This window comes from Oncorhynchus tshawytscha, linkage group LG30 (genome assembly GCF_018296145.1).
Source record: "Oncorhynchus tshawytscha isolate Ot180627B linkage group LG30, Otsh_v2.0, whole genome shotgun sequence".
Lineage (NCBI taxonomy): Eukaryota > Metazoa > Chordata > Actinopteri > Salmoniformes > Salmonidae > Oncorhynchus > Oncorhynchus tshawytscha.
In genome coordinates, this window is record NC_056458.1 from 17,774,670 (window position 1) to 17,797,748 (window position 23,079).

Consider the following 23,079-nt stretch of genomic DNA (forward strand, 5'->3'; position numbering starts at 1 on the left):
TGTAATTGTGATGTTACAGCGGAGCGGTGAGTGTGTAATTGTGCACTACTTACGCATTCAGGCGGTCTGCAATACTTTGCCACGCTTTTTCTCTTTGCTTTATCACTGTGGCGGTGTTGCCTTTCTTCTTAATTATATCTTTTACCTCCTCGTATGCCTCCATGAGGATTTGTGCTTCCGACGGGGAAAAGTACGCGGCTCTAGTTGCCATGGTAAATCAGTTAATCTGTGATCTGTGGCGGGGTCTATTTGAGTGAGCCGTGAGCGCGCACCTATCCAGGATTGGTTTCACCTGGCTTAATGAATCCGTGTCTGCTCATCCTGGCTTGGTCTTTGTGCAACCAATTAAGCCTGGACGCACATGTTTTGGCTTCATTGAGCTCAGCTGAGTCATTTATCCCGGATGTCTTAATTCTACTTTTGTGCAACAGGCCCCTGTTCAAATTCACTGGTGTTACCTAAACAATCAAACCAAAAATCAATAACCGGGAACTATCACAAAACTTTTACGATTCAACTATTCTGACCTCCCTCTCTTACAGCCAAATATAGCCCAGTGAGCCCCACCAACCAGTGATGCCCACCTAGCAATTTTGTTGCTAGATTTAGCATGTTTTCAGACTATCCTGACAAATTCAGCTACTTAAAAAAAAAATATTTGGCACTTTTAGCAACTTTTGAAAAGTGACTCAAAAGCTATAATGCACGCATTTCCCCTCTAAATGACACAAACAATTTTCTCTGTCACACCCTCAGTCACATCATTGCCTGGCTGCAAAAGTGCATTGTGAGTGACGTCAGCAGCAGGCGCTCAGCCCGTGCCCAGGCAGCAGCAACTTCAGCGAATTGCAAATCATTGTTGGCTGACTGCAGCAGTAGTAGTACGGGTTCGACAAGCCAAACCCACGTACTTCGCTAAATTTATAACGTATGTCAGTCAATCTATCGCAATTATCTCTCCGCTATTATGTAGAATTCATTAGACTTGGGTAACTGTCTCTTCTATGATTCAGTAATTTAAATACGACTCCATTCCCAATACGTTATTCCAGCGGTCCATTTAGGCAAGACAACGCATTCCATCGAAATCGCCCCTCTATTATTTTGAATGGATTAGTCTTTCAATTTAACCTAAACAAGCTATTAAAACGTTCAGTTTATATCCTAAACAAACACTACACTAACTAACAGTATCTCTCCCGGCAAAACATATCAGTATTTGGATTACAATCAGAATGAATTTTAGTCTATCGGTGCCAAGGCTGAGATACGAACCCGAGTCTCCCGCGTTGGGAGAAAATAGTCATAATTTAAAGGTCCAAGCGTTTCCCCAGCGAGGCTTCTCCTTACTCTCTCTCCCTTGGTTCTCTCCCTTGACCCTTGTCACTCTCTCCATCTCCTACTCATAATTTAGGAATAATTACTATTATGACTTTTGGTAAGTTATTAGGTCTCAAACACACATACTTTTCCCCCCTGCTGATATCCTTCTTGTAACTTTCTCAATAAGGTTGCCAAATCCTGTCCTGGGGTCCCGTCACCTTTTCTTTTTAAAATCTTACTTTACTTTATTTCGCCTTCTATATTACGTTTTCCGGCTACCTAATCTGTATAAATGAAAAATCTGGAATGGCCATATTCTGGAATGGCCCCAGTGTAAAGGTAATAGGGTGCCATTTTGGACATACACAACATTCAACGAAATATGGTTATCCTTTGAACTTGTGTGATATTAATACTGTGTCTGTGTGCTGGCTGTGTCTCCCTCCCAGGCCTCATCCTGCTCTTCTACCTAGTGTTCTACATCTTCCTAGCAGGCATGTTCTGCCTCACCATGTATGTCATGCTGCAGACCTTGGATGACCACAAACCCACCTGGCAAGACAGGCTTAGCACACCAGGTATTATACACTAATACACCAATACCACAATTTAAGAGGTTTTGATACACTTAAACCTCACATTACAAACCAACATTTTTACAATTCCTACTGTATAGTCGTGAACACCCCAGACAATCACACATTGTATTGTAAACATATGATGAAGGCTAAAATCCCTCCCGCTCCTCTTTCTCTCTTTTCACCAGGCATGATGATCAGACCCAGGGGAGACACCATGGAGATCAACACCCACAACACTGAGAGCTGGGACATGTATATCAAGACCCTGGACAACTTCCTCTCCTGTGAGTCTGCCTGCCTGTCTGCCTGCCTCTCTAATGTAATTTCCATTGGGGAAAACAACATGTTAAACTGTATTTCTCTCCCATCCAGCCTACAACAACTCTCTGCAGGCTGAAAAGAATGACAAGTGCCCACCGGACCAGTATTTTATTCAGGCAGACAGCGGTGATGTGAAGAACAACCCCAAGCGCTCCTGTCAGTTCAACCGATCCCTTCTACAAGAGTGCTCTGGCCTCGATGACCATACCTATGGATACCAGGCTGGCAAGCCATGCATCATCATCAAGCTGAACCGGGTATGGTAGAAGCAGGGGGGGGGGGCGTTGCTTGGCGACATAAGGGAGAGGGGAATGGAGCAGGAAATGGTTGGGAGCCTGGAAGAGATCATACCAATTAAATGCAAACAACTTTGGAAAAGTTTAGAATTGTTTGTTTTATTGTTTTCAGAATCACAACATTTCTCAGTTGAATGGATCTGCTTTAAGGAGGAATGAAGTGGGGATGATGGTGGAACTGCCAGGATAACACAGGTCTGTCTGTCCCTCTAGGTCATTGGGATGTTGCCAGGAAAGGATGGCAAGGCTCCATTTGTCACTTGTGGAGCGAAGGTGAGCCTCTCTCTCGCTCTTTCAGTCCCCCCCTCTCAGAATTAATCTATCCTGTATCTTTTAAAATATATATATATATTTTACATTTATTTAACCAAGTAGGCCAGTTGAGAGCAAGTTCTCATTTACAACTGTTACCTGGCCAAGAAAAAGCAAAGCAGTGCGACAAAAACAACAACATAGAGTTACACATAAACAATTGTACAGTCAATAACACAAAAGAAAATAAAGATTTTTCTATTCATGTACAGTGAGTGCAAATGTAGAATAGTAGGGAGGGAGGCAATAAATAGGCCCTAGAGGCAAAAATAATTACAATTTAGCATTTATACTGGAGTGATAGATGTGCAGATGAAGATGTGCAAGTAGAGATTCTGGAGTGCAAAAGAGCAAGAGGGTAAGCAATAATATAGGGATGAGGTAGTTGGGTGTGCTATTTACAGATTGGCTGTGTACAGGTACAGTGATCGGTAAGCTGCTCTGACAGCTGATGCTTAAAGTTAGAGAGGGAGATAGAAGACTCCAGCTTCAGAGATTTTTTCAATTTGTTCCAGTCATTGGCAGCAGAGAACTGGAAGGAAAGGCGGCCAAAGAAAGTGTTGGCTTTGGGGATGACCAGTGCAATATACCTGCTGGAGCGCATGCTACGGGTGGGTGTTGCTATGGTGACCAGTGAGCTGAGATAAGGCGGGGGGATTGGGCAAGTTGCTGCAGGGGGTGCTGAGATGTTGGCCAAGGTAGGGGTAGCCAGGTGAAAAACATGGACAGCCGTGGAAAAATGGTGATTGAAATGATCAATTATCATAGATTTATCGGTGGTGACAGTGTTTCCTAGCCTCAGTGCAGTGGGCAGCTGGGAGTAGGTGCTCTTATTCTCCATGGACTTTATTTAAGATGGAGAGGAAAGCACTTTTGAAGAGCAACCAGGCATCCTCTACTGATGGGATGAGGTCAATATCCTTCCAGGATACCCAGGCCAGGTCGATTAGAAAGGCCTGCTCGATTAAGTGTTTTAGGGAGTGTTTGACAGTGATGAGGGGTGGTCGTTTGACCGCGGACCCAGTACGCACGCAGGCAATGAGGCAGTGATTGCTGAAATCCTGGTTGAAGACAGCAGAGGTGTATTTAGAGGGCAGGTTGGTCAGGATGATATCTAAGAGGGTGCCCATGGTTACGGATTTAGGATTGTACCTGGTAGGTTCCTTGATGATTTGCGTGAGATTGAGGGCATCTAGCTTAGATTGTAGGACGGCCGAGGTGTTAAGCATGTCCCAGTTTTGGTCACCTAACAGTACGAACTCTGAAGATAGATGGGGGGCGATCAATTCACATATGGTGTCCAGGGCACAACTGGGGGCAGAGGGTGGTCTATAACAAGCGGCAACGGTGAGAGACTTGTTTCTGGAAAGGTGGATTTTTAAAAGTATAAGCTCGAATTGTTTGGGCACAGACCTGGATAGCATGACAGAACTCTGCAGCTATCTCTTCAGTAGATTGCAACTCCACACACTTTGGCAGTTCTATCTTTTCGGAAAGTGTAATAGTTAGCGATGGAAATTTCAGGATTTTTGGTGGCCTTCCTAAGCCAGGATTCAGACACGGCTAGGACATCAGGGTTGGCAGTGTGTGCTAAAGCAGTGAATAAAACAAACTTAGGGAGGAGGCTTCTAATGTTAACATGCATGAAACCAATGCTTTTACGGTTACAGAAGTCAACAAATGAGAGTGCCAGGGGAATGGGAGTGGAGCTAGGCACTGCAGGGCCTGGATTAATCTCTACATCACCAGAGGAACAGAGGAGGAGTAGGATAAGGGTACGGCTAAAGTCTATAAGAACTGGTCATCTAGTACGTTCGGAACAGAGAGTAAAAGGAGCAGGTTTCTGGGCGCGGAAGAATAGATTCAAGGCATAATGTACAGACAAGGGTATGGTAGGACGTGAGTACAGTGGAGGTAAGCCTAGGCATTGAGTGACGATGAGAGAGGTTTTGTCTCTAGAGGCACCATTTAAGCTAGGTGCGGTCACTGCATGTGTGGGGGGTGGAGTATAAGGGCTGGAGGAATATTGAGCAGGGCTGGAGGCTCTACAGTGAAATAAGACAAAAATCACTAACCAAAACAGCAATAGACAAGGCATATTGACATTAAGGAAAGGCATGTGTAGCCGAGTGATCATAGGGTCCAGTGAGTAGCTAGGTTAGCTGGAGACACGGCGATTCAGACAGCTAGCAGGCCGGGGCTAGCAGCAGGCTAGCAGATGGGCCTCAGGGGGACGTCACAACAGGAGAGTCTGAAACCCCCTCAGACGGTTACGTCGGCAGACCAGTCGTGATGGATCAAAGGGTCCAGGCCAATTGGCAAAAGAGGTAATTGAAGCCCAAGGATTGCTTTTGATGGAATCTCTTCAGCTAGCGCTTGCTTCGGGACAGAGACGTTAGACAAGAGTAGCCACTCGGATAGCAGCTGCGGTGATCTGGTGTAAAGTTTCAGAGCTTGCGGTGGGAATCCGGAGATGTGGTACAGAAATGCAGGCCGATATGCTCTGGGTAGATATCGCGCTGTGCAGGCTGGCAGGAGTTGCCCAGGCTGAGGCTGGCAATCCGAGTTAACGGTGATGACCGCTAGCAGTGGCTAACTGACTACTAGCTAGTAGCTAGTTAGCTGGCTAGCTTCAGAAGGTGGTTCCAGTTCGAAAGTGTAAAAATAACAGATCCTTACCACATTGGGTGAGGCGGGTTGCAGGAGAGTATGCTCAGTACGCAGATGGAAAAGGAGATGTAAAAAAAAAAAAAAAAAAGCAAATATACAGTGCCTTGCGAAAGTATTCGGCCCCCTTGAACTTTGCGACCTTTTGCCACATTTCAGGCTTCAAACAGAAAGATATAAAACTGTATTTTTTGTGAAGAATCAACAACAAGTGGGACACAATCATGAAGTGGAACGACATTTATTGGATATTTCAAACTTTTTAACAAATCAAAAACTGAAAAATTGGGCGTGCAAAATGATTCAGCCCCTTAAGTTAATACTTTGTAGCGCCACCTTTTGCTGCGATTACAGCTGTAAGTCGCTTGGGGTATGTCTATCAGTTTTGCACAACGAGAGACTGACATTTTTTCCCATTCCTCCTTGCAAAACAGCTCGAGCTCAGTGAGGTAGGATGGAGAGCATTTGTGAACAGCAGTTTTCAGTTCTTTCCACAGTTTCTCGATTGGATTCAGGTCTGGACTTTGACTTGGCCATTCTAACACCTGGATATGTTTATTTTTGAACCATTCCATTGTAGATTTTGCTTTATGTTTTGGATCATTGTCTTGTTGGAAGACAAATCTCCGTCCCAGTCTCAGGTCTTTTGCAGACTCCATCAGGTTTTCTTCCAGAATGGTCCTGTATTTGGCTCCATCCATCTTCCCATCAATTTTAACCATCTTCCCTGTCCCTGCTGAAGAAAAGCAGGCCCAAACCATGATGCTGCCACCACCATGTTTGACAGTGGGGATGGTGTATTCAGCGTGATGAGCTGTGTTGCTTTTACGCCAAACATAACGTTTTGCATTGTTGCCAAAAAGTTCAATTTTGGTTTCATCTGACCAGAGCACCTTCTTCCACATGTTTGGTGTGTCTCCCAAGTGGCTTGTGGCAAACTTTAAACGACACTTTTTATGGATATCTTTAAGAAATGGCTTTCTTCTTGCCACTCTTCCATAAAGGCCAGATTTGTGCAATATACGACTGATTGTTGTCCTATGGACAGAGTCTCCCACCTCAGCTGTAGATCTCTGCAGTTCATCCAGAGTGATCATGGGCCTCTCTGATTAGTCTTCTCCTTGTATGAGCTGAAAGTTTAGAGGGACGGCCAGGTCTTGGTAGATTTGCAGTGGTCTGATACTCCTTCCATTTCAATATTATCGCTTGCACAGTGCTCCTTGGGATGTTTAAAGCTTGGGAAATCTTTTTGTATTCAAATCCGGCTTTAAACTTCTTCACAACAGTATCTCGGACCTGCCTTGTTCTTCATGATGCTCTCTGCGCTTTTAACGGACCTCTGAGACTATCACAGTGCAGGTGCATTTATACGGAGACTTGATTACACACAGGTGGATTGTATTTATCATCATTAGTCATTTAGGTCAACATTGGATCATTCAGAGATCCTCACTGAACTTCTGGAGAGAGTTTGCTGCACTGAAAGTAAAGGGGCTGAATAATTCTGCACGCCCAATTTTTCAGTTTTTGATTTGTTAAAAAAGTTTGAAATATCCAATAAATGTCGTTCCACTTCATGATTGTGTCCCACTTGTTGTTGATTCTTCACAAAAAAATAGTTTTATATCTTTATGTTTGAAGCCTGAAATGTGGCAAAAGGTCGCAAAGTTCAAGGGGGCCGAATACTTTCGCAAGGCACTGTATATGATGAAAAACGATATATACAAAAGGGACGGGACAAGACAATCAAAACAGACATTCCCACTGCTACGCCATCTTGAAATCTTGTTCTCATCTATGTCATCCATTAGCTTCCTTTATGTCTGTGTCTTTCTTTGCTCGTCTGTGTTGCGTGATACAATGTCATTTCATCCTTTCATACCTTATGTGAATGTTGTTCTCTTCTTTTCTGTTACCATCCATTTTGTCCTTCCACTCTCAGAGGTACAAAGTTGGCAAAGATGAGTGGGTAAGGGTGCCACTGTAGTGATCTTAGTGACAGATAGAAATGTATTGTAGTAGATATGTATTGTATAGTTACTAGTGATACACTGGTACCCTCAACTTTTTATATTCCAAGCTAGAGAGATACAATAACGTTCTAGCATAGCATGTACAGGTAGACTCTGTCTAAAATAAATGTCAATAAATAGTAGTTTACTATAGCAAGTCCACAAGGACAGTATAGAGATAGACATGCAGTAAATGCCAAAGATACATTTCCATCAAGTCTACTCTAATTGTCATGGTGTCCTTTCAAAGCTCGTCCACTCCTTCAGATTGGGCAGTCCTTCCCTGCTCGCCCACACACTTTTGACCCAACATTCCCTAACTAATGGCCTTGATCCTCTGCCCCTGCAGAAAGAAGACTCTGATAAGATTGGAGAGGTGGCGTACTACCCTGAAAATGGCGCCTTCAACCTCATGTACTACCCTTACTATGGCAAGAAAGCTCAGGTGAGAATCCCGCGACACCAACCAGGCAACACTCACAAAGCATCCCTTATAATCCTATTTTTATGGTTAGAATAACTAATATTAGTGATCCAATGTCATTACATTGTTATTACGCATTCATCTGCATGTGCTTTCAATACATTATAGATCAAATGTTTCTGGAAAACAGTGCTGAAAGCTTATGTAACAATAACTTACAGATCTATTATCTTGTTTCAGGTGAACTACTCCCAGCCTCTGGTTGCCATTAAGTTCCTCAACATCACCCTCAACGAAGACATCAACATCGAGTGCAGGATCATCTCCAACAACATTCCTCCTGGGAGTGAAAGAGACAAGTTTGCTGGAAAAGTTTCTTTCAAACTGAGGATCAACACTAAACAATAGATGTACATTCTCTTTCTCTCACAAATATTCACACTGACATGCTGTGCACAGGTACACACACACATACAGAAACAGATAACAGAATTAACACCCTCAGTTTGACGAATAGAATATGTTTACAACTTTCATTTACCCTTGATGTCGGGCATTTGTATGCCCAGTTTAGTGATGTCAGATTGGTGCAGTAAAAAGGGGGGTAATTCTGTCTCTGTTTTTGTGTGTGAGATTTGGAACTGATTCTGTTCTGTAAGTTAGTTTGACTTGAAGTCTATTTATCAACACGTCTTACCAGTTTACTGTGGGTCCTTCCTTGCTGCCTCCCTCTAGAGTGCCCCTTTATATACGAATATACACTAAATCCAATACAAAACGTGTATATCTATTTATATATAATATCCTTATATCAGTATGTCTATTTTGTTGCACTTGAATAGTTCAACAGCTAAACATATGATGTAAAAAACATTTTGGTGGATGAATGCAGAGACAGAGTCATTTTTCATGTGTGTATTGTCTTTCGTGTCCTAAGAAAGAGGGAGGCCTCATGTCCCAGCTCTCTGCTCTGCTATGTGGGAATTATTCATTAGGTTATGTTAAACCACTGGCCACCAGCACTCTGCAGTGATCATCCAGTTTAGCCCCCCCCACACAGCCATTGTGTGAATGAAATGTGAGCTATAAGAAGATAGCATCTCCAACATGGGGAGTTATAGAGGTCAACACCTTTGAGTATGTGTATGTGTGCGTGCGTGTATGTTTATGTGTGTGTGTACTGTATGTGTGTGTGTACTGTGTACGTTTGTATGTGTGTGTGTGTGTGTGTGTGTGTACTGTATGTGTATGTTTGTATGTGTGTGTGTGTACTGTATGTGCATGTTTGTATGTGTGTGTGTGTGTACGGTATGTGTGTGTACTGTATGTGTATGTTTGTGTGTGTATGTTTTTATGTGTGTGTGTGTACTGTGTTTGTATGTATGTTTGTGTACTGTATGTATGTTTGCATGTGTGTGTGTGTGTGTGTGTGTACTGTATGTGTATGTTTGTATATATGTTTGTGTGTGTGTACTGTGTTTGTATGTGTACTGTATGTGTATGTTTGTATGTGTGTGTGTACTGTATGTGTATGTTTGTATGTGTGTGTGTACTGTATGTGTATGTTTGTATGTGTGTGTGTACTGTGTTTGTATGTGTGTGTGTACTGTATGTGTATGTGTGTGTGTGTACTGTATGTGAATGTTTGTATGTATGTGTGTGTGTGTGTGAACTGTGTTTGTATGTGTACTGTGTGTGTGTGTACTGTATGTGTATGTTTGTGTGTGTATGTTTTTATGTGTGTGTGTACTGTGTTTGTATGCATGTTTGCATGTGTGTGTGTGTGTATGTTTGTATATATGTTTGTGTGTGTGTACTGTGTTTGTATGTGTACTGTATGTGTATGTTTGTATGTACTGTATGTGTATGTTTGTATGTACTGTATGTGTACTGTGTTTGTATGTGTGTGTGTGTGTACTGTATGTGTATGTTTGTATGTGTGTGTGTGTGTGTACTGTATGTGAATGTTTGTGTGAACTGTGTGTATGTGTGTTTGTATGTGTGTATGTGTGTTTGTATGTGTGTTTGCGTGTGTGTGTACTGTGTTTGTATGTGTATGTGTACTGTATGTGTGTGTGTGTTGTGGTAAACCGTTGGGTGGAGTGTGCAGAGATTGACACAGAGATAGGGAGGCTTTAGTCCGCAAAAACAACTTTACTAAGACATCAAATAAATACATCAAAGAAATAACTTAGGTTTTGCTCGGTCTTCCTTCTCTTTATTAACGAGTGTCCGTCTCTCTCCCTTCTCTACTGTGGCTTGGTGTCGGTCTCTCCCAGTTCTCTCCCGCGGTGTGCCACCGTGCTCCTTTTATTTAGCCTCCACGGCTGGTTGGCACTTTCCCCTAATTACCTCCACTTAGAGCTGTCCATGTCGGGGTGCCCAGCTATTCCCAGCAGAGGGAGCCAACATCGCCTCACGTACCTCCCCTCTATTACCATCCCCGGGGTAGACCTGGGATACCACAGTGTGTACTGTATGTGTATGTGTGTGTGTACTGTGTTTGTATGTGTGTGTGTACAGTATGTGTTTGTATAACAAAATTCAGTTTGCAAGAAAAATGTTATACTGTAGGTTGGGAAGTTGCATATGCAATGTGCAATATTCATTAGAGTGACAAATCATATTCATTCTTCACATTAAACAGGACTCTTTTGTTATAAACACTTGAATTGCACATCAGTCATGAATTGGATCAGTCTTCCATAACATGGATATACATTGTTCTTACAGTGCACACACATGGTTTGTGTTCACAGCTGTGTCCCTCCAGCTCAAGGGTTAGGTCTTTTTGCATGCACATCACATATATATTTGATTTTGTATTGATTTGCGCTGGTTTGTGTTTTTCTTGTGAAGACGAGATGCTTATGGTTCTGTGGAGAAGGACAAATAGAGAGTTTGTTTTTGTTTCTATGTTTGTTTAAACATTTGTACCTGGCTTGTTACTGCTGTGATAGCCTTCAAACTGAGATGTACTGACTCCAACGTTTCTGATTACATTGACCAGAATGTCTATAGGGCTGTTTTGGTAATACCGGTCATTTGTTTGATTTTTGACGGATTCTCTGCCATTCCATTGCTTTAAACAGGGGAGTACAACAGACCAACCAACCTTGGAGTTGGAGGCTGTACTCTAACTATAGACATCTACAATTGAGCGTTTAGGAATTTGCTGTAGCATGGTGGTCAATGTGCTGTTGCACAGATACCCTGGATGTGCTGCTGACTTGATTAGGTACACATAATAAGAAAAGCCCATCCATCAGTTGAGGAATCTGTGGATCTGAGCGAGCGCTGCTGAACCCAGGCACCTCGCCTTGGCTGTGACATTGTGCCAATGTGACTGATCCTGCTACGACATCATAGCAACACTTTCAGAACACTAGCATCTGTTCACTCAAATGAAGGATTGGGTTGACTTTTAGGGCCTATTCTTTTCTGTCAGTATTGTATATCAATACATTCGCCTTCATTTGGATTGAAGTGGTGCCTCGGTAATGTCATCATCAAGACTGACAGTAATACTATGTTTTGTTTGATAGATGTGCTGTATAATACATGTTGAGGTATATAGGAGTGATTGAACAAAGTACATTGACTCCATGCTAAACATGCATGCTGCATGTAGCCTACCAATAGTCCTTGTTTTTGAGCAGTGCTAGTGCTACGTATTCCTTATCATTCCTGCTCCACTCAGTCTGTCACGCTTCATTTCACTGTAATCTCTTAATCTGGTCAAATAATCCAAAACAGGTCCCCTTCTTTATCCTCTCTTTGTAGTTCCACCTTGTGTCAACCCTCTGTCTTTTGCTCTCTCTTTCTCTCTCACTCACTCTCTCACTAACACACACACACACACGAATCATCCATGCTTTCTGTTAAGATATGTAAGGTTAGGAAAGACTATGGTATGTGTTTAGTTCCACAGTTACTTTACACTACAATATTATCAGGGTTTTATCCATGTGACCCACATATTGCCATGTTGTACCACAAGCCATTTTTCCTCATGAGCCCATTCCATTCACAATTCAATCTACAAGTAAATGTGTATACTATCCATGGTGTGTGTAGCCACGGACTTACAGATATGTATATATATATATTCCTGATGGCAAAAGTAATGCTTTTCTTTGCTACATACAAGATTAGTCCTGCCACATTTCCTCCAACCAAAGATATTCATGAGAATTGTATTAGTATGAAAAAAATGTGCTGCAACTGCCAGACCACAGATCTTTCTGAGAGAAAGGATTTTATTTAAACCATGTTTCAGAATGATGTGTGAATGGCATTTCATGAGCAGTCCTATTCTTACATAATGATACAAATAGAAGGAGCATGTTTCACTAAATGACAACAGTGCCTCTTGGTGGACAGATCGTGTTGTTCCCCAGTGTCGCCTGTTATGTAATAATATCTCCATATATCCGTTTTTAAGTGATAATTTGGAAATTTCTTCAAAAAGCAACATATGTATTTGCCTGTGTGGCTGTATGTTTTTATTCTTGGAAAGACTGCAACAAATGTATAGTAACAAAACTAATAAAGAGCTTGATGAAGAAGACAGAAAGAACATGGAAATATTACGTTCACACATAGATATACTTATGTTTGCTAATGCGCGTCTTCAAGATTGAACAATAGAAACATAAATGTTTTGTTTTCAAAAAGGGATAAAGTATTTGTATTGTTATTTTGTTGAAAAGAGGAAATAATGTATTAGCATTGTATTAAGACAGGGGTGCTACATGGTAGGTTTTCGACCTGTAATCTCAGAATTCTGAGTGAGACTGAAGAAAACTTGACAATTAAACACATACCAAGTAGCATTTTTTTTTTCTAAGTCTGACCCCTATTTTCTCTGTCTTGTTTTCAACCTTGCAGTATTGAATGGTTGCCGTGTTGAAACACTTTCTCAGTCATTGTCTACTGGCTCCTCTTTTAGGTGAACAGTGCATGTCTTTATATGGGCACCAAGATGATGAGATGAAGAAGGGCATCCTCTTCTGGTATTGGTTTGATCAGTTACACTGATTCAATAGAAAGCTGCATATTTACAGTAACTGCAAAGGATTTATCCCCAAACAGCACAATACTTGCCTGTGACCACTGCATGTGGAAACTAATGTGAACTAGCAAGACAGCTTTTCACTAAAGGTCCTCCTGGAAAATAATATAAAAACGTTATGTCCCTGAAAATCTTGAATCAGACAGTTTATTAAAAACTTATCTAAGGCAGAACTCCTTTGAAACACTTTGGGATAGTCTCTGACCCAAAATGAATTGGCTGATAATTCTATTCTTCTTTTGCTGGATGTATATTATTGTATGTATGTATATCATTTTTTTGCTTATGTTCATTGTAAAAAAAAAAATAGAGAAATCAATAAATGTGATTGACAGAAACAACCAGACAGGTCTGTTTTTGTTCCCTGGTTTCCGATCATTTCACCTCAGATTATGTTTCACATTTCAGTGTGCCTGTATACGCTCATCCATCCTTTAGTCAGTCAATCAGTCATTCAGACAGACAGACTGAGTCTGAGACCGTCTGAAATAATACCCTCTAGTCTACAGGATGACAACACTGACATAAGAGGAAGTTTATGTATTCTAATTTTTTGACAGTTTGAGTAAAAGGAGACACCTGTAACAGAATCATTCACAAGTCAAATGGACAAATACTTTCACAGTTAGTTTTGTAAACATAAACAGTAATCAAACGAAATGATTGGCTGATACTAACTGGTTTTGTATAAAGTTGAATCTGCCCAATAGAGTGAGGCTCTGGGGAAAGAGGAAGTAAGGGAGTGGTGGAGTCAAGCGGTGCCATCGGGCAGATGGATGTAATCTAATGTAATTTTATTCACCATGACAATCCCTAGGCAGCTACTTCAACACTCATGTATCTTGCTTTCTGCTCTCCTCTGGCAGACTGTGGCCACCTACCAAGCCTGATCTCTGGACTTGACATCTAGCCAAGTACCCCGAGCATAAATACCTTTCATGGAAGACTTTGGCCTGTACTGTAGATCACCTGCGTTACAATGTATAATATTAACCTCGAGACAAATCAACCAAAACCACTACATTTTTGCACTTTCTTCATAAGAACAAGTACAAGATACGTAAATGTGCTAGAGTCCGACTATCTGTTCTATGATTGGACAGCGCTTCATGTTGTTAACATGGCATAGTGGTTCTGACGCATTCACTCTGCTCTGACCACTTTACAAGATTACTACAGAATTTGACTCTCTCTCCCTCCTCCAATCTTTTTGCGATTGGGATCCAGTGGAGGACAATAGGAAGAGAGAGGAATGATTACATAGCATTAGAGGCATTTGTGGGTTTAAACAGTGTGATCAAGTGTAACGCAAGCGACTGATATACCAGGCACGCACCAGCTTTCTCGCTCTCTCACACATTAGGCTTGCATCCACCTGTGCTCATTAACCCCCAGTTAATTTCCTCATAATACTTGCTCTTTCCATTAAAATGTTTATGGAACTCCATACTCAATCTCATGAATAATATATAAATATTGTATCTAACCATAACATTACTGTACGACAGAGGTTCATCTAACTCGTTTTTTAAATTACAGTTTATTAAAAATATATATTTGTAGGTAAAAAAGTCATTGTAGTTTACATTGAAACATCTCTTAAAATGGGGGCATTATGCCATTCGCAGCATGTATGTCCAAGCGAAGGGAGGGTCAATTATTGTGGTGTAGAAGTGATTACGTCACAAATGTTCATATAAATGGCTTTGCCACGAACTGTTATTAGCATTCAGGGTTCAGTGAAACTGATGTGCATGTGTAGTACACTATGTCCTCTGGTGGATATACTGTAGTACTGCAACATAAGATCAAAAGCCCCGGATATAACACGTTTGCCTGATGAATCTTAACAGGATTCTTCCGCTGCACTTGTTCGCTACATAGTTCAGTCAGGCTGCAAACACAGAGTTTCTAAAACCTAGAGGTGCAACATTGCGAGACTTCCGGGAACGCTTGTGAAACAGACCATGTCCGGGGTTTGAGAAGTAAAAAATGATTCCTTAGTTGTTAATTTTCTTGAAATCTGAAGGCACAACCTAGATTTGAGCCAATGTCTTAAGCAGTTGAACACGTGTTTACTCCAACCTCGTGTTAGTGTCAAACTGACATTTAAATTTCTGTAAAAAACAACTGTATCTCGAAGGAGTGCCTTTGATTAGTCGGCCTGAACTTGCGCAGTTCGGCGTGAGACGACCGTTAGGCCCGATGACATTGTCGCCATGACATCTTTGCTGCAATCATTGAAGTCATTTGTGTTGATGTCAAAATGGAGGCTGTTATAAAAAAAACAAAGTCACCAACTAATGGATAATCTCTAAACAATCAGAGTATCAAAGCCAGACAAATTTTCAAAACGTTGCACATGTGTTCCGGCTCTGGCCCAAACCATTGGTTTCTGGGACCAATCACATGGTCTAGAACGGGCCCACAGATCAATTTCCAACCAAATACAATCATCAGTTTCTCTCAATGCACTCAATTAGCCCATGTAAGCTAACATATTTTAGGTTGGTAAATTAATCTAGCCAGCTATCTAAACTTGTAGTAATCATGGTCGAATTACCAACTGGGGGGCCCCACTGGATTTTGTTAGTCACTAAGTCAGCTATCATATATAAAATAAAAAACACTATGACAAAATGTGTAGAATTGCAGGGAATTTGCTTTAAAACAGAATTGTATCTCTGCCCCATGCCAAAATGTGTAGAATTGCAGGGAATTTGCTTCAAAACAGAATTTTATCTCTGCCCCATGGCAAAATGTGTAGAATTGCAGGAAATTAACTCTAAAACAAACTTTCTCTCCTCTAGCTGTTTTGCTCACACACCCTAAGAAGATTTGACCTAGGATCCCCCAAAAGGTTAGGGCTGTTTCTGACTGCATGTTTGGGAATGGATGTCGACACGCACCCCATGTGGCACCCCATGATGAGTTCAGATGTTTTGTTGCCCCCACCCCCATCAAAGTCACCCATCCCTGGTCTAGAACGTATTTCCATTCTCAAAATTGTACGGGAGGTACTCAGATCCAGACTCAAAAATATTACTTCTTGCAGTGTCAATTTTGTAGTAATGCATACGTACTTAAACCATAACTACAACAGTAGCTAAGATCAGTGAATCACTGCATTGTAAATGTGGTTTTGAGAACCCTGAATAAAGTCCATCTGATGTGTCCAGCAGCCCTAGAAGATCTTCACAAATGATCCCATATAAAATTATTACATAATCACGATGTGGGGCATGGACAAAGTCCTTTGCCTTGTGATTGGCTTTTGATTCAATGATGGCAATGCTGAATTACACATCAACATACAACAACACAACAATCACTGACTTATGGAATTACATTGGCAACATCTTCAGAATTTACAACAACACATGATACGTTACTTGTTTTTCAACCAGTCTATGGTCTTCCATCACCATAACAAGTCCAGTGCGTGATCTCACACAGACAAACAGTGACATAACAATGACTTATCAATTGTACAATGAAGACATTTAGCTTCAGTTGATTGTTTTCACCAGCACTTTGGTCATATGGCCTCTAATACAAATTGGCCCTTTTGGTAAACTCTGTTGAGAGCACTCACTCATGATTACTTGAGCAGCTCATTGGTCTTGCACACATGTGAACTTTAGCCTGATAAAAGATAGTACAGCATATGGAACAAGGCACCAGGGGATAGACTGTAAGACCTAATTCATGCTATTATGCAAACCCGAACAGTAATGTGCTGGTTTTGCTATTCTATTTTCACATTGTCCTTACCAGTATAATTCCAACCATGATGGATGCGTAACCTGGCCAGCGCAGTACAGCTCAGCTCAGCCTGGTTCGGCTCAGTAGTGTGAAAAGAGTGTTACTGTAATGTCCAGATGTGGCTGGTCCCTCAGAAACAGAACCCCCCCCCCGCTCTTCTCCTACGGCAGGTCCAGCATGCCATGCTCCTCCAGGACCCCCTGACATCTGTCATACACCTCTTCGATGGCCCGGACCACCCTGTTCAGCACCACGCTGGCCTCTTCCTGGTTCGTCACACACACCAGCCTGTAGAAGAAGCTCCGCTCAGGCATGGCGATGAAGGCTATCTCCGCTGCCCTGCGTACAAACCAGGAGTGGTGGTGGGCCAGGGTGTGCTGATAGGCCTCACGGCAGAGCTCCGAGGGGCTCCGCAGCCGGCCGCCCACAGGCCCCTCCCCCAGCTTTTCCAGGAAGACCTGCAGCCACAACAGGGCCCGGTGCAGCCGGAGCAGAGTACGACACCCAGATTCTGTCATCTGCTGGAAATCTACCAGGCCCCGGCTCAACTCAGTGTGGATCATAGAGCGCAAAGACAGGTAGGTACTGCTGGGTGCTGCCACTGAGGCCTCTGTCTCCTCCTGTCCACCACCATGCACTCTGGTACCAGACACCAACCCCAAGGCTAGGCCCACTTCTCCCTCATCACTGCTACCTGCCTCCCGCAGGGTCAGGTCACGGATTATGGAAGTTTTGGCTTCAATCTCCTGAGATATGAGTCCAACCATCGGTCCAAGAGCCTCCATGAACCTGTCACAGAGGATGGAGCAGGAGGAGGAGAGAAGCAATCAACAACCACACAGAGCCCAAATAATCCACATCTCTGTTTAGAGTTCATTCAGCCTGGTTCATTCAAGCGGATGTGAATGTCCCTTCTATTCAGCCAGTGAGTGTATTGACTGGCTGGAGTCTGGTCTCTGTGTCTGCATGTCCTGTCTGATGGGCTTACTTGATAAGCTCGTCCCAACTAGCCAGATAAGGCTGCAGCAGCACGTCGTTGGTGGGTGCTGGCGCAGCCAGCAGGTGAGACAACAGCTCCGACACCTGGAACTTCTGACCGGGACACACCTCCAGTATGGCCCCGTCCTCATCACTATCAGCCTCACTGCCATTGGACAGATGGTGAGGCTGGGCACGGGGGAAGAGGAGTGGGAAAGGGAGAGGAGAGGTTCATGTGAGTAAATTTGGTGGTCTCTATTAAGTTCATTCCAATAAAATCCAGCTGTGAAAATAGGTTTAGAATAAGGTTGTAGTTGCATTTTACCATAGTTCTATCTCTTGTTGACTTACACTGTTTATCTGAATGTAACCTTTAAGACAAGAGTCCCACTGGTAATCCAAACTTCCTTCTGTAAAGAGAAAGAAAACTGCTAAGATTAAGATACAATGTTTTCAAAGATCAGGGGAAAATGTGTTAACTCATCTCTATGTCAATAAAGTGGGAGGAGAGGTAGCTATGGTCTGCTAAAGAACGCACTCAGAAACATTACCAGCACTTTATTCTACTGCACTGTATCCACTGGCATGTACTTGGTATTTGTAACCAACTAGTACAAAATTGTGCCAATTTGTACATGTTTTGAATCCCAAAGAATCAAACATTTAATGTACATGTGTAGGTTATTACACGATAATGATCATTAATCATGTCATTTCTAAGTTAATACCTGGTCATTTTTTTACTGTAAAATAAAGTGCAACCAAAACATGTAATCCTTCAGAATAGTGACAAAACCTCACTCGGCTCTGTTAGACAGACATCATTTATAATCATTAAGTTATATGACGGGTCCTTCTTTTAGAACATTCTACCAAGCTGTCACACACGGTCATGACCTCAGGGGCAAGGTGCGCCCAATGGGAGTAATAAAGGCTAATTAGATCACTCATGCATTCCATCTCATATCATGAGACTGACATCTATGATAATGGGAGATGCATGACAATAGGCTACCCTGTTGATCTAAATAACATACATCATACAATTGATTATTGCAAACTTGTGAATAACAAATGTTGAATTCACATACATCCTTGCAGCATAAACAGCAGTCAACTTCTTGTAAACGGAATGTTTCTTTGTGGTTCCCTCCTCTCTTTCTCTATTTCAATACCTTTGTTGAGTGCATGTTTTCCTCACTGCAACTAAAGGTATGGTTCTTTATGAAGTTAGAAGAGAAGACAATCTTGCCCTGATTATGGTGTAGAGTAGCAAGATGTGTTGGTATGTGGTATAGAGAGCAGCAGGGCCGGCTCCAGGCATAAGCAACATAAGCGGCCGCTTAGGGACCTGGCCACTAGGGGGCCCCCGCCCCAAAAACGTATAATATAGTGCCTTCAGAAACTAGTCACACCCACTTTTCATTTTACACATTTTGTTGCCTTACAGCCTGAATTTCAAATGGATTACATTTAGATTGTGTCACTGATCTACACACAATAACCCATAATGTCTAAGTGGAATTGTTTTTAGAAATGTTTACAAATTAATAAAAAATGAAAAGCTGAAATTTCTTGTGTCAATAAGTATTCAACCCCTTTGTTATGGCAAGCCTAAATAAGTTCAGGAGTAAGAATGTGCTTAACACGTCACATTGCATGGACTCACTCTGTGTGCAAAAATAGTGTCTGTACCACACACAAACAATTATCTGTACCTCAGTCAAGCAGTGAATTTCAAACACAGATTCAACCACAAAGACCAGGGAGGTTTTCCAATGGAAGGGCTATTGGTAGATGGGTAAAAAAAAGCTGATATTGAATATCCCTTTAAGCATGGTGAAGTTATTTTATTTATAAATTTTTAATTTTACCCCCTTTTTCGTGGTATCCAATTGTTAGTAGCTACTGTCTTGTCTCATTGCTACAACTCCCGTACGGGATCGGGAGAGATGACAGTTGAAAGTCCTCCGATACACAACCCAACCAAGCCGCACTGTTTCTTAACACAGCACGCAACCAACCCGGAAGCCAGCCGCACCAATGTGTCGGAGGAAACACCGTGCACCTGGCGACCTTGGCTAGCGTGCACTGCGCCCGGCCTGCCACAGGAGTCGCTGGTGCACAATGAGACAAGGATATCCCTACCCTCCCTAACGACACTATGCCAATTGTGCGTCGCCCCACGGACCTCCCGGTCGCGGCCGGTTACGACAGAGCCTGGGCGCGAACCCAGGGTCTCTGGTGGCACAGCCCTTAACCACTGCGCCACCCGGGAGGCCTCATGGTGAAGTTATTAATTACACTTTGAATGGTGTAGCAATACCCAGTCACTACAAAGATGCAGGAGCCCTTCCCAATTCAGTTGCCAGAGAGGAAGGAAACCACTCAGGGATTTTACCATGAGGCCAATGGTGATTTTAAAACGGTTACAGAGTTTAATGGCTGTGATGGAAGAGAACGGAGGATGGATCAACAACATTGTAGTTACTCCACAATACTAACATAAATTATTTCAAACCTGCATCCTGTTTGCAATAAGGCACCAAAGTAATACTGCAAAGAATTGTCCTGCCATCAAAGCGTTATGTTTGGTGCAAATCCAAAACTACGTCACTGAGTACCACTTAATATTTTCACGGATGGTGGTGGCTGCATCATGTTATGGGTATGCTCGTGATTGTTTGGATATAAATAAACAGAATAGAGTTAAGCACAGGCAAAATCATTGAGGAAAACTTGGTTCAGGCTGCTTTCCAGACACAGGGAGACAAATTCACCTTTCATCAGGACAATAACCTCATACACAAGGCATAATAGACACTGGAGTTGCTTACCAAGACGAAATTTAATGTTCCTGAGTGGCTTACAGTTTTGACTTAAATCTGTTTGAAAATCTATGGTAATGATCAACAACCAACTTAACAGAGCTTGAATCATTTTTTATAAAAATGGGCAAATATTGTACAATTCAAGTGTGCAAAGCTCTTAGAGACCAAGAAAGACTCACAGCTGTGATCACTGCCAAAGGTGATTGTAACATTTATTGACTCGAGGGGTTGAATACTTACCTAATCAAGATACATTCGTTTTTTTTCCATTAATAAAAAAAATATACATTCTTCCACTTCGGCATTAGAGTATTTTATGTAGATCGTTGTCAAAAATGACAATTCAAATCAATTTTCATCTCACTTTGTAACACAACAAAATGTGGAAAAAGTCAAGGGGTGTGAATACTTTCTGAAGTTAGGAACTTGGTCGGGGTCTCAAACTTACTTTTGAGAGAATAATAGTTTTTATCTGGTTTTGTCAGTCGCTGACAGTCACTCAATCAGCTTACAATTTTTAGATTGGGAAATTAATCTAACCAGCTATTATGGTCATAAACCGAATGGGCACGCAGGGCATGAGCCCAGGGGCCCTGACCTCCATTGATTTTGTTAGTTGCTCATCATTAACATGGTATACTTCTTGGCAAAATGTGTAGAATTGCAGACAATTTGCTGTAGAACTGGACATTCTCTCTGTCCCATGGCAAAATGAGTAGAATTGCAAGAAAGTTTTTATAAAATTGTTAAACGTCTCTCACCCCATGACAAAATGTGCAGAATTGCTGCAAACTTGATTTTAAACTGCAACAACATGTCTACTCCCCATGGCAAAATGTGTAAAATTGAAGGAAATGTACTTTAAAACAAAACAAATCTATCTCCGCAGTCAAGAGGGGGACCACTCAAATGTTAGGAGGGCCACTCAAATGTTTTTCCCGTGAGGTGGGGGGCCCCCAACCAAATCACACTTAGGGCTAGGGCCGGCCCTGGACCCGTAGCCTAACCACCACAAGAGGAAAATAAACTTCTATATATTCCCAGGTCAGCAGACACCGTGTGATATTATTCTATATATTCAAATAAATGAGGCACGTGTAAATCAACAAAGCTACACTATATGGCTAACACATGGAATGTTTACTGTACAGGCCACATGCTCAGCCACTTAAAGACAGTCATATGCTGCTAGCTCGAGTCAGAGTAACACACATTCTCTAAAACACACACACAGCCTCCCCTCAGTGTTAGCTTGAGACAAATATGTTACTCACGGAGCCACATGGAGCCGAGGAAGAACAGTAGAACCACGATGGCCAAAGCCGCCTTGCCCTTTATCCCCATGCCGACTGCCTGTATGTGACTCAGCCTAGCCCTCTCTGTCCCCTCTCCCCCTTGATAAACTACTATGTCTGCCAGCTTCTATCTATCCATACCGTTGCCTCTGCCTCGTGAGTGAGTTCTCTCGCCTTCTCTTCTTGAACGGCTCCCACTGTGTCTTTCTCAGTCTTTCTATTGACCTCTTTACCTCTGACCCACCCTGTCTTCCTAAGTCTGTCACCCTCCCCCTCTAACCACCAGACAAAAGTTGCTTTTGTCTCTGCTGTTGTGCCTCACTGCTTTAAGTGGCCACACCCATGACACTAATTCTATCAATCTTTAACTTTTAATCTTAAATTTTTGCTGTTGCAGTTTTCTCTCCTCTATTTCAAATTCAACTCTCTTGCTCCTGCTCTGCTCTGTCCGCTCTGTCTTTCTTTGACTTTGTTCCAGTCCTTCTCTCCTGGCTCCCTCTCTTTTGTTTACCAAACTGTTGATCTCTCTGTGTCAGGCTCCAACCTTGTTGCTTAATGGAAGGGTCCAGAGGTTAGCTGTGTTCAGTCAGCCACTGGCTGATTAAGCAAGCTGGTCTGTCCCACCGACCAACCCGACCGACAGTAACCCCCTCACTCTCTCCAAACTCATAATATGTTCATTTCGAAGCAATACCCATACTCCACACCATCTTATACAAACAAGACTTCTCTCATCACCCCCTTGTAAAAAAAATACAATCCCACTTCCAGGCTTGCCAAATTTCTAACAGCATACCAGTTAGCAATGAGCAATTGGCAAGCCTGCGGCCCTCCAAATTAATAACGGTGTGCGGTCAGGAGATTTACTCAGCTGCTTTACTGGCGCGGTGTCAGCTACTAGATGCAAATGAACCCATCAGAGATGAAAATCCATCCATCAGAGATGCAAATCAGGTCATAAGTGGCAAACTCTGTTCAACTGCTGGTGGTAGGACTTGATGGTCATCTGCTTTAAGGCAAATCAGGTAGTCTAGCAGTTAGAGCATTGGGGCAGTAACCGAAAGGTCGTTCTTTTGAATACCCAAGCCGACATCTGTCGAAGGCACTTAACCCTAGTTTTCTCCAGGGGCGCCGTACTACTACGGCTGACCCTGTAAAACAACATTTCACCGCACATTTTGTTTTTTATTATTATTTATT

The 23,079-nt window shown here is 42.4% G+C and overlaps 2 protein-coding genes across 4 annotated transcripts in view; one reads left to right on the top strand and one right to left on the bottom strand.

The window, feature by feature from the left end:
- The window catches only part of LOC112228636 (sodium/potassium-transporting ATPase subunit beta-2), a 28,180-nt gene extending 19,011 nt beyond the window's left edge, over positions 1 to 9,169 (top strand). The window contains exons 1-7 of one of the 3 annotated variants that reach the window (XM_024394118.2): positions 795 to 928; positions 1,773 to 1,901; positions 2,090 to 2,188; positions 2,277 to 2,482; positions 2,735 to 2,794; positions 7,862 to 7,957; positions 8,177 to 9,169. In XM_024394118.2, coding sequence (XP_024249886.1) covers positions 1,820 to 1,901; positions 2,090 to 2,188; positions 2,277 to 2,482; positions 2,735 to 2,794; positions 7,862 to 7,957; positions 8,177 to 8,344 — 711 coding nt within the window. In that variant the 5' untranslated portion in view covers positions 795 to 928; positions 1,773 to 1,819 and the 3' untranslated portion in view covers positions 8,345 to 9,169. The other 2 variants (XM_024394116.2, XM_024394115.2) reach the window with 2 other exon arrangements.
- Positions 9,170 to 12,364: 3,195 nt separating this feature from the next.
- gltpd2b (glycolipid transfer protein domain containing 2b) lies at positions 12,365 to 22,448 on the bottom strand. The gene is made up of 4 exons (XM_024394114.2): positions 21,859 to 22,448; positions 18,105 to 18,163; positions 17,764 to 17,942; positions 12,365 to 17,564 (listed from the first exon to the last, which is right to left on the bottom strand). Exons 1-4 carry the CDS (start codon positions 21,926 to 21,928, stop codon positions 16,937 to 16,939), a joined length of 936 nt encoding a protein of 311 aa, XP_024249882.1. The 5' UTR covers positions 21,929 to 22,448; the 3' UTR covers positions 12,365 to 16,936.
- Positions 22,449 to 23,079: the final 631 nt, after the last annotated feature.